The sequence below is a fragment of the Pleurodeles waltl genome, chromosome 4_1, assembly GCF_031143425.1.
Source record: "Pleurodeles waltl isolate 20211129_DDA chromosome 4_1, aPleWal1.hap1.20221129, whole genome shotgun sequence".
NCBI classification, from domain to species: Eukaryota; Metazoa; Chordata; class Amphibia; order Caudata; family Salamandridae; genus Pleurodeles; species Pleurodeles waltl.
In genome coordinates this window covers 58,069,858-58,085,108 of record NC_090442.1, presented here as the reverse complement: position 1 = coordinate 58,085,108, position 15,251 = coordinate 58,069,858, and the positions used below count along the sequence as shown (strand labels likewise).

General features: G+C 49.2%; 1 protein-coding gene across 2 annotated transcripts in view; it reads left to right on the top strand.

The window, feature by feature from the left end:
• EBNA1BP2 (EBNA1 binding protein 2) overlaps positions 1-1,320 on the top strand; it is a 47,275-nt gene extending 45,955 nt beyond the window's left edge. Inside the window, exon 10 of one of the 2 annotated variants that reach the window (XM_069227787.1) lies at positions 775-1,320. In XM_069227787.1, coding sequence (XP_069083888.1) covers positions 775-825 — 51 coding nt within the window. In that variant the 3' untranslated portion in view covers positions 826-1,320. The remainder of the gene's footprint in view (positions 1-774) is intronic. The other variant, XM_069227786.1, reaches the window with a different exon arrangement.
• Positions 1,321-15,251: the final 13,931 nt, after the last annotated feature.

Sequence of the window (15,251 nt, the reverse complement as noted above, 5' to 3'; positions counted from 1 at the left end):
TGCTTGGCCCAACCAGTGACCATAGTTGTGTTTTCAGGCTGGATATTCATGCTAATATTACATCAGTTTAATGTTACTCCAATCCTAGGATTCTGCCTAGCATTCTTTTGGATTGTCACATCAATCCATCCTGCTGCACGTCTCCCCAAATTTGTGTATTTCCCGGTCCGTCCATACCCGCAGTCAAAAAAGCTGTCGGGTAACACAGCAAATCAAATGAAGACTTTGGGAAACAAGACTACTTTTAATGGCTGGAGATTCATCTGCTACAGGAAATGCTTTGATTGATACATAACATTGAGTTTCCACTATTGATATTTTCCATAGACCCACATCCTGTCTGCTGTGGCTTATCTACCCTTCTTGAGCATGCTTCACCCCCAATTTCCTGTTCTAAAAAGGCACTATAAGACGGCAACTGTTGCGCTCAGGTTTTTAAAATCTTGAAAGGCTAGTTAAAAGTTTTGTCAGGTAATTTGAAGAAGATAATTACAATTTGTACCCTTAATTTTTATGTTTATACACCTAGTCAACATTTCAGTCAGGCATGTGAGTCTGTTGGAGATATCAGTCTCAAAAAAACATTTTTATAAGACATATTTTCCTTGCATTTCCAGAAGAAGTAACTTGCTTGCTGGTTTAGGTATGAAATGCATGAACTGGCGTTCATGTATTGAACGACTCTAATATATGTTCCTATCTCTCTACTTGTGAATAAATGATAAACCAAGGATTGGGCAGGTCCTCATGCTTATTCATGTTGTTTTCATACAGAAAAGACCTGGCAAGACGGTGAGACAGAAGCAGAAGAATCGCGCCCGATGAGGATTTCACTGGGGAAGACTTTTTTACGTGTGCTTCTGAAAGCGGCCTTAACAATACCTGGTTGCTCTTCCTAGTGCCTAGTCCTTTGCTGATGCTCACAGACTATAAGTGGAAACGATCCGTACAATCTGGGAATATTATGACGCTGACTTTTTTAATGATTGAGACACTTTTGTCCTGGGGAGACTCAAGACCTATTTTACCTCTTGAGCTGGGTTTGATGTCTTTTGTCAGCGTCATCTCACCTTGGAAACATTGTCCCAGTTACGAGTGTTCATTATTTTCAAGTGAGGAGTTCCTGTCTGAAGAAACGGGGAATATTTTTGTAAGGCTCAAGTGATCTGGTGAAATCTAGGCCCTTCCACCCAACAATGAACTGATAAAAGAAGTTCAGGCCAAAGGCCCTGTGAATCTGTTCTTTTATCAGCTCTCATTTTCTTATTTTTGAGATATGTCCACTAACAGTTGTATCCTAATAAAGAGTTTATGGCCTGACTCTTCTAGGAATCATGATGTGCAGTGACTGATACAAAGTGATCTGATGCAGTACTTGTATATAGCACTACTTGTCATTCAAGGCAGCTTCATTGCACTTATGACATGATATCATGAAGAATGAGAACATCTGTACACATTGTCTGAAAAGGATAGTTGCTGGAGGATTGACCTTGCAGGTTATGAGACCTTTTGTTTTTGATGTGTAATGAGTGGATGTTGGCATTTGGACCAGCTGTTGTATTTTTGCTCCTGGCTGGTAATAGTAGAGTTTGACTACCCAGTAGCCTGTTTCCTGTGGATGTCATACACAGTCCACAGGGGTTTGTATGCAGCCTTTTGGTCCAGAGACAGTCTCGATCAGGTGCCTCCAACCAGTTACCTGTAGCCCCCTGACACTTTCAGAGTAGCTCAAAGCCTTGAGGTCAGTTTTCATTAAGCACAAGGTCATACTTTCCTTTTAAAGTTTAGGGAAGGCTGCGTTTATTTTACATTAATATCATCAGGCTGCAGATAGCGGGACCTGATAATGAGCAGTGCTCAGTCAGATTTATGAACCAGGCTGGGGCATAGAGGTGATCAACTGAAGTATTTAACTCTTAAACAACAATCCTGGTCAACTCAATATTGGAGCTGTGAACAAAATGTTTTTACTGAATGCTTTTAAATGGGTGAAAACTAAAATGAAAAGTTACCTTCAATGATTAAGTTAACTCATTATTTTAATTTTCTTCCATTTCAAACAGTAAGCCTCTTGCTCTCTATGGCCAGTAGACACTGTGCGATATTTATAACTTAAAATTACAGTATTTTTTTCAATGAGAGAAAGGTAAAGTGCACAAAAATATTTCATATTATGAACATTTTTGCAGAACGTTTTTCTGCACTTTACATTTCTCCCATTTAAAGAAAACATTTATGTGTGTGTGGTATACATGCAACGGCTCCACACATGGCAAAAGGTATGTCCTGTGCTGCAAGTACATATGAGACGGACTCTCTCACCCATACACATATATTCCATTCATATGCACACATGTTCTTCCATCCCCAAAGATCACTCTCACTGGCACTCATTCCAGCCCTGTCATAGTGCCCCTGTTCAAAGTATTTTGTTCAAACTGTTGTATGGCTCTATGGTCACTAGGCTTAAAGTAATTGAAGCTGGGCATGGGGTGCCTGGTAACAGTGTGCATGAGTTGATTGGCCTTCAGTAGCTCACAATGGTTTTCTGATCAGAAGTAGCTCTCCCTACAGAAAAAGTTGACAACCCCTGGTCATGGTTACACAGGCATAAGTAGGCGTCCCTGTTCATAGTAAGCCTGAGTTCAATATTGATGCAAGCTTTGGAAGTTATCTGGCATGTGGCTGACCAATGTCTACTCAACTAATAAATAGATTAGTTTGACTTTTGGGAGGGATAAAAGTGAGCTGCTGCAGTTGGTAACAATGAAAGGTCACTCTATTTATGCATTGATTCATTTGAAAAATCAGAGTTAACGTGGAATGAATCAAAGTGCTGCTATTATTTCTAGTGTGGAGGAGCATGGGGAACAGAGCATCACATTGCCTAGTTAGGAGCCTGTTTGGTATTATCAAAGTTTGAAGTCATGATTATGTTTGGTTAAACATTTTTGTGGGGGTGTGAAACATGCTACTGGCCACAGTGTTGAAAAGAGCTAAGTCTATCTATCAGCTGAAACCACTCTTGGGCCCTCATTACAACCCTGGTGGTCGGTGTTAAAGCGGCGGTAATACCGCAAACAGGCCGGCGCAAAAAAATAAAAATGGGATTACGACTGTGGCGGAAACCGCCAACATAGACAGCCACTTTAACACTCCGACTGCCACGGCGGTAGAAACAAACAGCACGGCGGCCACCGCCAACAGACCGGTGGAAAACAAAGTACCGCCCACTGTATTACAAGAGGCCTATCCGCCACCTTTTCCAGGGAGGAACCAATGCTATCAAAAGCACGGCGGAAACAGTACACAGAAGGGAAAACACTCACCTCTCGACTCCCAACGAGGAACCAGTACGCCATGCAGCCCGAACTTCAGGTGTTACCCATGTTGGTTTACCTCCTCTTCTACCAGGAGTACGGACGGCGGTGGTGGCGACCACGGTGAGTACTGCGCCTACAACACAGGGGAGGGGGGAGGAAAGAGAGTGACACACACACATGCAACACCCCCACCCACAACAACATACACACACATACATGCTGCAACATTACATATACACCCCCACACCCCCTGGAAGAACGCAGGGACAAAAGGAAATGATTGTAACAATTGTAATCATGAAAAATCCATTAGTCAAAACTCCAAATTCAGTATATACAAATATGTACACCAACTACACAAGTCCGGATAGTGTACTAAGCATTGTCCGTGGACCACTGGGCCCAAAATGCATGGGCGAAGCCCACACATGATACCTGACTCGAAACGCAGAGAACACAGCTGGGGCATCAGATCGAAAATACACATGCACCTCAGGGGGAGGGGGGCACCTCAGCCTGGTGAATGCACAACGCCACTGCTGCACAAGGGGGTTCCATGCCCACTGCTGTATCCTGGGGAGTGCAAAGTCACAGTCTCCAGTCTTTCCAGTGGGTGGTTTGCCCACTGTTTAATCCTGGGGAGTGCAAAGCAACAGTCTCTCAAGTCTCTCCAGTGGGTGGTTTGCCCACTGCTTTATCCTGGGAAATGCAAAGCCACAGTCTCTCAAGTCTTCCCAGTGGGTGGGTTGCCCACTGCTTTATCCTGGGGAGTGCAAGGCCACAGTCTCTCAAGTGGATAACAGTCTCCACTGGTTCTGGAGGGGGCCTGGTGCCCAGAGTGCTTCATCCTGCCAAGGACTGAGGTAGTGGATGTATCTCTCCACTGGTTCTAGAGGGGGCCTGGTGCCCAGAGTGCTTCATCCTTCCAAGGACTGAGGTAATGGATGTATCTCTCCACTGGTTCTGGAGGGGGCATGGTGCCCAGAGTGCTCCAGGTGCAGTGTGGCCGGTACAATTCCCTCATCTGGGTGTGCATGCCACGAGATTGGCGAGGTTCAGGTAGCATGATACGCCATGGAGGCAGCGACATACCCCACACTGCTGTGGCTGCGCCTTCCACCTGCAGGTGCAAAAAGTGATGGATGGCATGCCTCATGGAAGCTGCCCAGGGTCCAGGCACTCTCCTCCAGCCTCAGACGACTGACCAATGGGGATGGTAGCCATGTCAGCGGTGGTGCCTGTGTCCGAGGATGCTGCGAGGCCGGTGGTGGTGCTTGCGGCGGTGTCTGGGGCAACGGGGCTTGCGGCAGTGTCTGTGGCAGCGGTGCACGGGTCAGCACCTGCTGTGGGACACAGCAGGACATCTCCTGCAGCCTCGGACGGCTGCCCACTGGGGAAGAGGCTGGGGACTGTAGTTGAGGCTGTAGACATGCCGGGGGCGGCACAGGTGGCGGGGCAGGTAGCAGTGTTCGCTGCCGTACAGGTTGGGATGGTCTTGGACAGAAAGTGTGACACTGGTCCCTCAGTCGGTGCCCCTATGCCCTCTCCTGACCTGCTCTTCTGCTTTTGGGCCTTCCCCAGCTTTGATGGTGCCGCAGTTGTCTTGCCACTATCCCCTTTGGTTTTTGCTGAGCCCTTGGTGGCTGGTAGTTTTGGCTTCACCTTGGCAGGTGGCGGAACGTCCTTGCCCTCGCTAAGTGGCGCACTGGCAGCCCTGATGGGTGGTGCACTAGATGACCCCGCAGTTGCTGGCACCACTGTGCCTGGGGATGTGGTGGCTGAGGTGCTGGGCTGGGACCTGGAAAGCCTGGCCGTAGGGGAAGGACGGGGGAGGTGTAGAGAAGAGGTCAATGTTAGCCAGGAAGAGTTTTTTTAGAAACACTGGGACGTGAAGATGGAGGGGGTTTGGGAGTGGAGGTAGAGGTGGTTGTAGGAGGTGTACGTCTGCTGAATTTGGGTGAAGGTGCCTGGGCCGGAGGCTGTTGTGAGGTGGATGGCTTTTGGGTGGGTTTGTGCCTGCGTTTGTGTACTTTAGGAGGAGGGCTCACTGACACACTGGGAGAGGACACTGGGGATGTGTGAATGGTAGTGGGGGTGGTGAGTGCACATGAGCAGTGTGTGGTGATGGGCGTGCTGGTGATGGAGGTTGTGGCTGAGGATATAGTGCACGCAGGTGTGAGTGAAGACGAGACAGAGAGGGAGGCGGAGGACGTGGAGGAGGGGGACACAGTGGAGGCAGTGGATGTTGGTGTGTCTGCATGGGTCTGGTGCTTGTGTGAGTGCCTGTGGGATGTGTGGTGCTTATGTTTGCCATGTCCACTCTTGTGTGTTGAGTGTGCATGCTGGTCTGATTGTGTGCTTGGGATAGGCTGAGGTACAGGGGATTGGATCTGGGTGGAGGAAGTTGGAGGGGGGAGGATGGACACAGGGACAATGGCTGCCATCAGTGCTGAGGCCAGAGCCTGAAATGCTCTCTGTTGGGCTGCCTTCCCAGAATGAATGCCCTCCAGGTATGCATTTGTTTGTTGCAAATGCTTCTCGACACCCTGGATGGCATTCACAATGGTAGATTGCCCAACAGTGAGGGATCTCAGGAGGTCAATAGCCTCCTCACTGAGGGCAGCAGGGCTGACTGGGGCAGGGCCTGAGGTGCCTGGGTTGAAGGAGATGCCCACCCTCCTGGGTGAGCGGGCACGGGACCCACGCTGAGGGGCTGCTGGGAGGGCGGTGGTGGTTAGGGGGGTGGCAGCAAGGGAGCTCCAATCAGAGTAGGAGTCACTGTCACTGCTGTCTCCTCCTGTCCCCGCCGTGGAGGTCCCCTCGCCCTCCGTCCCACGGGTGGCTTCAGACTCTGTTGCTTCGCCCTCCACGGCCAAGTGGGTTGCAGCTCCCTCCTGCTCCGGTGCCAATGCTCCTCTGCCTGATGATGCTATTGCACACAAGAACAGGGAGACCACAGAAAAGGGGGAAAGACAGAAGAAAGACATGTTCAGTGCATGCAACAACACTACCGTTGGCGGACACAACACACAAGGAGCGGCCCTCCGCACTACACCATGCACTGACCGTTCCTAGAAATTTCAGCTGACCATTGCTGCACACCTGGAAGTCACAGGAGCCTGACTAGGTGTAGATGGCTCTTACCACTGGTGGGTTTGGGATGCCACATGGCCTGCCTCACAAGGGACCTTGCCTACCAAGTTCGCCTTGGCCTAGGGGAACCCACTGCCCACCTCCCCCACCCAGACACCTTGTAATGCGCGCTGAGTCTGAGTCTGCTGAATGAGAGTGTACTCACCACCCTGTGGCTGCTGCAATTCCCTCAAGCGCCCATCCAACTCCGGATAGGCCAGTGCCAGAATCCGGAACATCAGGGGGGTCATGGTGCGACAGGCACCCCTCCCACATTGGGAGTCCTCCATCCCCAGCTGGGCCTCCGCCGTCTTCTTGCTCCAGCGGCGCAGGTCCTCCCATCTTTTACGGCAGTGGGTGCTCCATCTGTGGTAGACCCCCAGGGTCTGGACGTCCTTGGCGATGGCACGCCAAATACTGTTCTTCTGGTGGGCGCTGACCTAGAGGAATGGTACAGGGGGAAAGGAAATTACTTACCCATCCGGACTGTCATACTCCTTGACCCCCAGTTCCCACCCATGCCCTGACGCACATACACTCCCCATCCGCACATGTAGGCCTCAGTCCCCCCCGCCCCCCATGGATCTTCCATCCACACCACTCAAAACAGGCATTGCCCATGCAGCATGCTCACAGTGTACTCACCTATTTGTCTGGAGGACCGTACAGTTGCGTGAACTGGGGGGGACCCCATCCACTAGTTTCTCCAACTCCTCCGAAGTGAAGGCAGGGGCCCTTTCCCCAGACACATGAGCCATTGCGCTTCCAGACACACGTCACAGCAGCACTTGCAGTGTAGGCCCTCTCCTGTTGAAGGTCAGGTATCAAGTGAGTGAACAGACAGAAAATGTCGGTCACGTCCGTGGCGGTGCGTACCGTCACCGCCGGCGTACATCGTCATTGGCTCCTGGGACCCATAGGGCCCAATGTTAACCAATGCAGAATTGCCCAGCGGTCTTCGACCGCCCACTGCGACGGTGTACAACGCCAGCGTAGTTACCTCATATCCCCTTGTCCCACCTTACAGGTCAGGCAGCCGCCATTTCACGAGGCCACATGGGATGGATGTTAACTGCGTCACACCTATCTTGGCCGGGAATATAGACAGATACCAGCACATTGAGGATTAATAACGTTTCTGCAAATAACACATTGTGATACCTCAGTGTTGGCTGACTCTCTGCTCGCTGTTCTCCATAGGGCACGTCCGCTGGGGCAGGTAATGAGATGGCGGCTTCTTCCGGTGTACGGACCCCTGGTGGACCTGTCGACAATGGAAGAGAGACACATCCTAGTCACATACAGACTTGATCGTGCAACAATCCAGGAACTGTGTGCCCAGTTGGACCCAGACCTGATTTCATCTATCCGCCATCCCACAGGAATCCCCCCTCTAGTGCAGGTCCTGTCTGTACTCCATTTCCTGGCCAAGTGGGTCTTTTCAAACAACAGTGGCCATGGCATCAGGGATGTCCCAGTCAATGTTCTCTAATGTGTTGTCCAGAGTGTTGTCTGCCCTGCTGAAACACATGCGCAGCTACATCGTGTTCCCTCAGGTGGAGGATTTGCCCACAGTGAAAGGTGACTTCTGTGCCCTGGGACATATCCCCAACATCATTGGTGCCATTGATGGGACACATGTGGCATTTGTACCCCCCCCCCCGCAGGAATGAACAGGTGTATAGAAACTGGAAGAGCTACCATTCTATGAATGTGCAGATGGTGTGTTTGGCAGACCAGTACATCTCCCATGTCAATGCCAAGTATCCTGGCTCTGTGCATGACGTTTACATTTTGAGGAATAGCAGCATCCCTTATGTGATGGGGCAACTCCTGAGGCACAGTGTGTTGCTAATAGGTGAGGGCAAGGTCCCAATACAGTTGACATAGGTGTCTGGGTATGGGTCTGTCCCTAAGGGTTAGTGTGTGTCTAACAGTTGTCCCTCGACATTTGCAGGTAACTCTGGTTACCCCAACCTGTCATGGCTACTGACCCCAGTGAGGAATCCCAGGACAAGGGCAGAGGAACGCTACAATGAGGCACATGGGCGAACTAGGAGGGTGATCGAACGCACCTTCGGCCTCCTGAAGGCCAGATTCCGATGGCTCCATCTGACAGGTGGCTCCCCTATACTACTCACCGAAGAAGGTGTGCCAGATAATCGTGGCCTGCTGTATGTTGCACAACCTGGCTTTGCGACGGCAGGGGCCTTTTCTGCAGGAGGATGGGCCAGATGGTGGTCTTGTGGCAGCTGTGGAGTCTGTGGATAGTGAAGAAGAGGAGGCAGAAGAAGAGGATATCGACAACCGAAACAACATCATCATGCAGTACTTCCAGTGAGACACAGGCTAGAAGATGTCACTGCTTCCCACATCTCATACTATTGTTTGAACTAGCGTAAGTCTGTTGTTTTCATTTAGTGTATGGAACCTGACTTGTCACTCTGACTTTCCATTTCACAGATCTGGGTCCCACTTTGTGCCCTCTGCTATGTTTACTGCTGGACTACAGCTGTGTTACATTGGTATGTCAACAAGTACATTGACATTGCAATTACACATTTGTGAAAGCACAGACTGACTCCAGATTGTTTTGTGATTGAAGTGTGTTTATTCTTGTGCTAATAAGTGGAGGGGGTTGTAAAATGGGCTGGGGTGATGGTGGAGGAATGTCCATGGCAGAGTCCAGTCTATTTCTTTCACAGGTGCATTGTCCAAAGGGTCACAGGAAGTGGAGCAATAGCAGTTTAAGGATGGACAGGGTGATATAGTGGGACAGAAGGGTGACATTCAAGGGGGTCTCATTTCCTGGCGGGGGTCTTGGCAATGTTCTCTGTCTTGCTACTGGATCGCAGGGACCGTTTGTGGGGTGGTTCTCCATCTGCAGGGGGTGGGGTGCTGGTGTCCTGTTGTTCCTGTGGCAGTGTCTCCTGTCCACTAGCGCCAGCGGAGGTGGAGGGCTGTTCATCATCCAGGCAAGTGTCAGGGGCCCCGTGTTGTGCCACTGTGTCCCTCCTGGGGTTGAGAAGGTCTGCCAGCACCCCTGCAATGGTGACTAGGGTGGTGTTAATGGACTTCAAGTCCTCCCTGATCCCAAGGTAGTGTTCCTCCTGCAGCCGCTGGGTCTCCTGAAACTTGTCCAGTACCGTTGCCATCGTCTCCTGGGGATGATGGTAAGCTCCCAAGATGTTGGAGTGGGTTCCCTGGGATTGTCCTCCCCTGTCGCACAGCAGTCCTCCCAGCTTCACTGTTATCCTGTGCCTCTGTCCCCTGAACCGTGTGCCCACTGCCACTGCCCCCAGGTCACTGATTGTCCTCTGTTAGTGGGGTTGCCTGGGTTCCCTGTAGTGGTAGACACACTGCTGATTGACGTGTCCTCGGGACAGAGGGATGGGCCTGCTGGGCGGGTGCTGTGGTGGTGTTACCTGAGGGGTGAGGCTCTGTGGTGGCTTGTGCCAGTGGCAGGGGAACCGACTGTCCCAAGGTCCCAGATGGGCTGGGCTGGGCTGGTCATAGTCATCCAGACGTTCAGAGCTACTGTCATCACTGTAGGCCTCTTCTGTGGGGGGGACTGGATATGTCTGGCAGCTCCTGTCCAGTGACGTTGGGTAGGGGTCCTGTTGGGGTGTAAATGCATAATTATTGGATCTGTGTGTGCCATCGTGTGCAATAGGTGGTTGACCCTCTACTACAGTGCTTGCATTATTGGCTTGGTCCTTGTGTGATTGGTGATTTTGGGGCATGAGTGAGTCTCTGTATGGACATGCTTGGGTGATGGGTGTACATGCATTGGTGTTACATGCAGGGCTTGGTTTTGGGATGTGTGGGTTGTGTTTGTGGGGTATCTGTGGGTTGTTAGGGTGATGGGTGTGAGGGTAAGGGTGGGAGTATGTGATGGTATGCAGGTGGGTTGGGGGGATAAGGTAGTAAAGATGTGCCTTACCAGAGTCCAGTCCTCCTGCTAGGCCCTCCGGATGCAGTATTGCCAAGACTTGCTCCTCCCATGTTGTTAGTTGTGGGGGAGGAGGTGGGGGTCCACCGCCAGTCCTATGTACAGTAATCTGGTTTCTGGAGACGACGGAACACACCTTCCCCTGTAGGTCGTTCCACCTCTTCCTGATGTCATCCCTAGTTCTTGGGTGCTGTCCCGCTGCGTTGACCCAGTCGACGATTCTGCGCCATAGCTCCATCTTCCTTGGAATGGATGTCTGCTGCACCTGTGATCCAAATAGCTGTGGCTCTACCCGGACGATTTCCTCCACCATGACCCTAAGCTCCTCCTCAGAGACCCTGGGGTGTCGTTGAGGTGCCATGATGTGGTGTGGGTGATGTCTGTTGTGATGTTTGAGGGGATGTGTTGGTGTGTGTTTGAGGTGCGTGGATGTTGTGTAAGTGATGGTGTTGTGTGTCTGTGGATGCTGGTGTTGTTTTAGGTAGTTTCTCTCTCTGGCCTGCTTTCAAATTTCTGGTAGCAAGGGTTTGTGGTTAATGTGGGTGTGTGTTTTATTTTGGATTGGGTGTGTGTATGTGTATCAGGTGTGTGTATTTCGATTTGTCCAATGTGGCTGTGTTTTGTAAATGTGTGTGTATTTTGATCGCGGCGGTGTGTACAGCCAATGATTTACTGTGTTTGAAAGACCGCCGTGTTGATTCGTGGGTCGTGATAGTGTGGGCGTTTTCTTGTTGGCGTGACGGTGTGGGTTTTGGTATCTCCAGTTTATCACTGACCTTTGCTGTGGCGGACTTGTGTGGGTGTCTGAATTGTGGCGGATTCCGGGCTGTGGGTCGTAATACCTGTAGCGGAATTCAGCGGCCGCAGCGGTATGTTGGCGGTCTTCTGCACGGCGGTAAGCTGGATTTACCGCCAGGGTTGTAATGAGGGCCTTGGTTTCCATTCCAACATCTCTGCCAGCGCAGAAAGGCAGTCTGACAGACCAGAACACAGGGGCCAATTGCGATTGGTCATAGGGCGGACAATATCCTTATCTGAAATTGCAATCGTTTTCAGCCAATTAGGTTGGAGACCATGTGATCAGCCAGATTGGCCGCTGCATGCAGGGTTATCCGATGGACCCTTTGATGCCTACAGTTCAGACTGGGAAGTTTACTTTATAAGCTCCTTATTGAATTGACTAATATTTTCATGTGAGCATTGACTGGTAATGGCTCTGTGATGAACTGGTTGACACTTCAAAGTGGATCTATTTATGGGAGGGAAGGAATCATTGAGTTTGACCTATTACATTCGTCCAGAAAGGGAAAGGGGCATTAAGGCCACTCCCCCAGTGCTGTATTTTTATATTTGCCACTCCATCAAAGTATCATTGATGATACCAAATGTGATGAAGATATTCAAGATATTTGGCCAGTCACCTTGGTTTATGTTACTTTTCTCTGTAAAGATCATGTTTGTCGGTTCAGGTTCATTGCACTGTATACAATTACTGACCAAGCATCCAGGTGCTGGTGGGCAGCATTAGGCAGGGAAATGCATCCTTTGAGGAGCTTTCTAGACACCCAAACAGCTTAGGTGCTGCGTCCTTCAATGCAGTGACTACTACAGAGTATCGTCTGCAGCTTGTTCATCTCTTCTGAAGTCCTGCGGGCGGGTCAGCAGAGCTGAAGATCACAGTGTGTTAGTTTCTGATGCAGGGACCACCCAGTCCGTAGAAAGTTTACTCCACAATGCAAAGCAAGTTGATGAACTGGCATCTGGCTCACAGATCAGAGTGCTGATGATAAATTCCCCCCATTTGACCAACTGTGGAAGCAGCCATGCCTGGAACCACCCTAGGTTGCTACTGATGGGATGTCCAGCACAGCCAGTGTAAATGCTCCTGGCATTATCGATTCTTGACAACCAGGTCCAGAAGTGACTACATTGGAAACCCGGCAGTGGAAGAATGTGTACCCATAGCTTCAGTGAGAAGCAACAGCTGCTCTTAGGACTGTAGTTGTTTTAGGTGTTGGACAGAGGGATGCATCAATCAATGCCTTCCTCCCCCCGGTTCTTGTTCATTCGCAGACAGAGGGTAGGCATATATCGATAGCTCATTTTCAGTTCTGCACCTGGTATTTTTCTGGTGGATGCCTATCGACATGTTGTGCTGGATGCAATAAAGATTTGTGCTGACTGATTTAATCTTAATTGTAATCTTAATAAGAATGAGACAAAGATAAATAGTGGGGACTATGCTGATCTACATAGGAGATGTTGTGGACTGAAGATCGGTTTGTGTGGGTTGAGATCACCTGTTCATAGAAGGCGATTCAGTGCTGTTCCTCGATCTGTTAGACTGTCATTCAAGGATGAGGGATCAACTGTTCCTGCTATAGCAGAAAGATTCAAAAGGATTAGTTGTTCGACACATCCCTCCTTTATCCCGTTCTAAAATGATGTAGAACAAAGCTGCTGTTGATTCTGAGCTTTACCTTAGTTGGAAGAGGGATTCATGAGATCTAGCTATGATATTCAGTGAATGTTTGCAGCTTTTATTATTGATATTTCCATTGGCCCTGATCTTTAATTAATAAATACAAATAGTATTTTGCCAATGGGTCTGTGTCTTATTTGTATAGCATAGACCCAACCAAGCGGCATTGGCGTGCTTAGTCAGAACAGAAACACAGTGATGGAAGAGTAGTTATAACACCACCAGAAGGCAAGTAACTATATGAGTGATGGGGCAATGCTCAATTATTTTGGTGTAATTCCATAATTGTTGGTTGTAGCTAGAGTATCCTTAGTTGGCAGTTTGTGTTTGCCCACCAAGAGAAAGTGCATGAGTAGCCTGAATTTATAGCAAATAATACCTAAATCATATAGGCAGCAGCCCGCTCGCTGCCTGCCAGCATTCCCACCATTGGTGCATCTTTGGCGAGCACTCCGCCTCTCAACAATCTTCACTTCCCGTGCATTCTGGCAGCATCCACCCGGACATTATTGGTGAGGGCCTAGAGTTAACCAAAAAACACAATAGATTAAAGATTCAATATAAGCTGCACGTTCAGTCACAGCCCAAAAAAGTTCAGGGCCCACGCTCGGAAGCCAAAAGTTTCTTTGCCCAAATGATGATAACTCTTCCTGAAACCACTCTGAGTTGGCAAGCTCCTCAGACCTCAAGAGAAGGAGGGACTACTAGTCGTACAGGCACCACGTAAACGGTAGTGAGCTGGCAATCCATTGTCTCATACTCTAATACTTCTTCAGTCTTTAATGCCACAAATTACATGATTTACAATCAAACAGATCAATTAGTTCTGGCTTGTATTGTACACTTCAAGTTTTTTAAAATGTTATAGTGCAGCTGGGCAGGCATGCAGAACGCAACCTGTCGGGCTGTTCAAAGGAGCTTAAGTTGCCACAAAATGCCACTGCCTCTCAAATGCCAGCTCCTGTATGAGGGTGGCAAGATGCCAGTTCCCTGAGCTGTTGGATGAGCACAGAGCAAGAGCTGCAAGGACCTATACTACAAAGGGTTCTAGGGGGCAATGGCCACCTCCACAGTGAGAGGGAGGGCCATGCCTAGACCAACACTCCTGGCAGGTCAAGCTTTGGAGTAGCTTCACCATGACTCAAAGTGATCCTAACATTTGTTGTTATTGCAGTGTTTCATGAAGGACCTTTTCTCCTGTTCTGGAGAATTCTCTGGGTCTGATGAGGGCCATATCCTAGAGAGAGGAGTTTATCAATAGATTCTGTGTCACTAGACCAATTCTGAAGTCTTGCATGACATTTATCATCGATCTGGAGAGCATGAGCAGAATAAGGTAATGAACAGAGAAGTGAACTGGAGATGGTCTTCAGGCTTTTAACACGCTAGGATTTAGGATTGCACCTTTCGCATGAGCAGGGCCTGCACATAACTGTAGAAGTTCATTACTGTGAAGAAAGGAGCACCCAAGTGCAAACCAAGGCCCCCCAGAATTTGAATTCAACAAATTAGCGTAGTAAGGTGTTCAGATAATCGCTTTTGGTGCTTTTTGAGTTGTGTTTCTGAAAGTGATGGCCATGCTCTTCTGCCTATTTTTCCTCCTTTGTATAACAAGAGTATGGAGGAGTCTGAGAGAACCGGGAAATGAATCACAGCCTTAAAGGACTCATCCAGCCTGTGTCTCAGACTGGAAGAGACGGTCCACCAATTACCTCAAAGGTGGCAGCCGAGATGTGCAGCTCTACTTTTAGAAAAGTTATGTCTGCAAATAGCTTGATGGTGGGAAGTAGACAACCGGTGGCAAAATCTAGGCAGTAGAACAAATAACAAATACTAGGGGCGTTTTAATGAAGGCTAGAAACCCTAGTGACGTGGGGCAGCCTCATTAGACTCCCTTTGCCACCCTGTTACAGCCTGCTTGTACATTATTAACATTAATAAGAACATTCCAAGCCTTATAGAGGCAAACTAATTGCCCCTCCAGCTGGGAAAGAAGCCTAAAAGCCTGACACACTGAAAAAAGAAAACAAATATGGGAAATCCCAGCTCATGAGTTGGAAGTCTTTTGCTGCATCAAGTAACAATGGTGCTGGAATTTTTAATGCATGAAAGGATCTGTTGTTAAATAGTTCAATCATAATGGGGGGGTCACAGGGAAGGGGGGTGCAGACAAACCTTATTACCATTTTTAGAAGGGAGGGTTTTGGGAAGGACACTTGACAGTGGATCACTGTTTCTCTCCATGGGACCTTGTTCGGAAGTCAGTTGAGCTAAATTAAAGATTGGGCTGCTCCTTTGTTGACTTCCAAAAAGGATTTGTTTCTGTTGGTTTTCGACGTCCTCTGTGGTTAATTTGTAA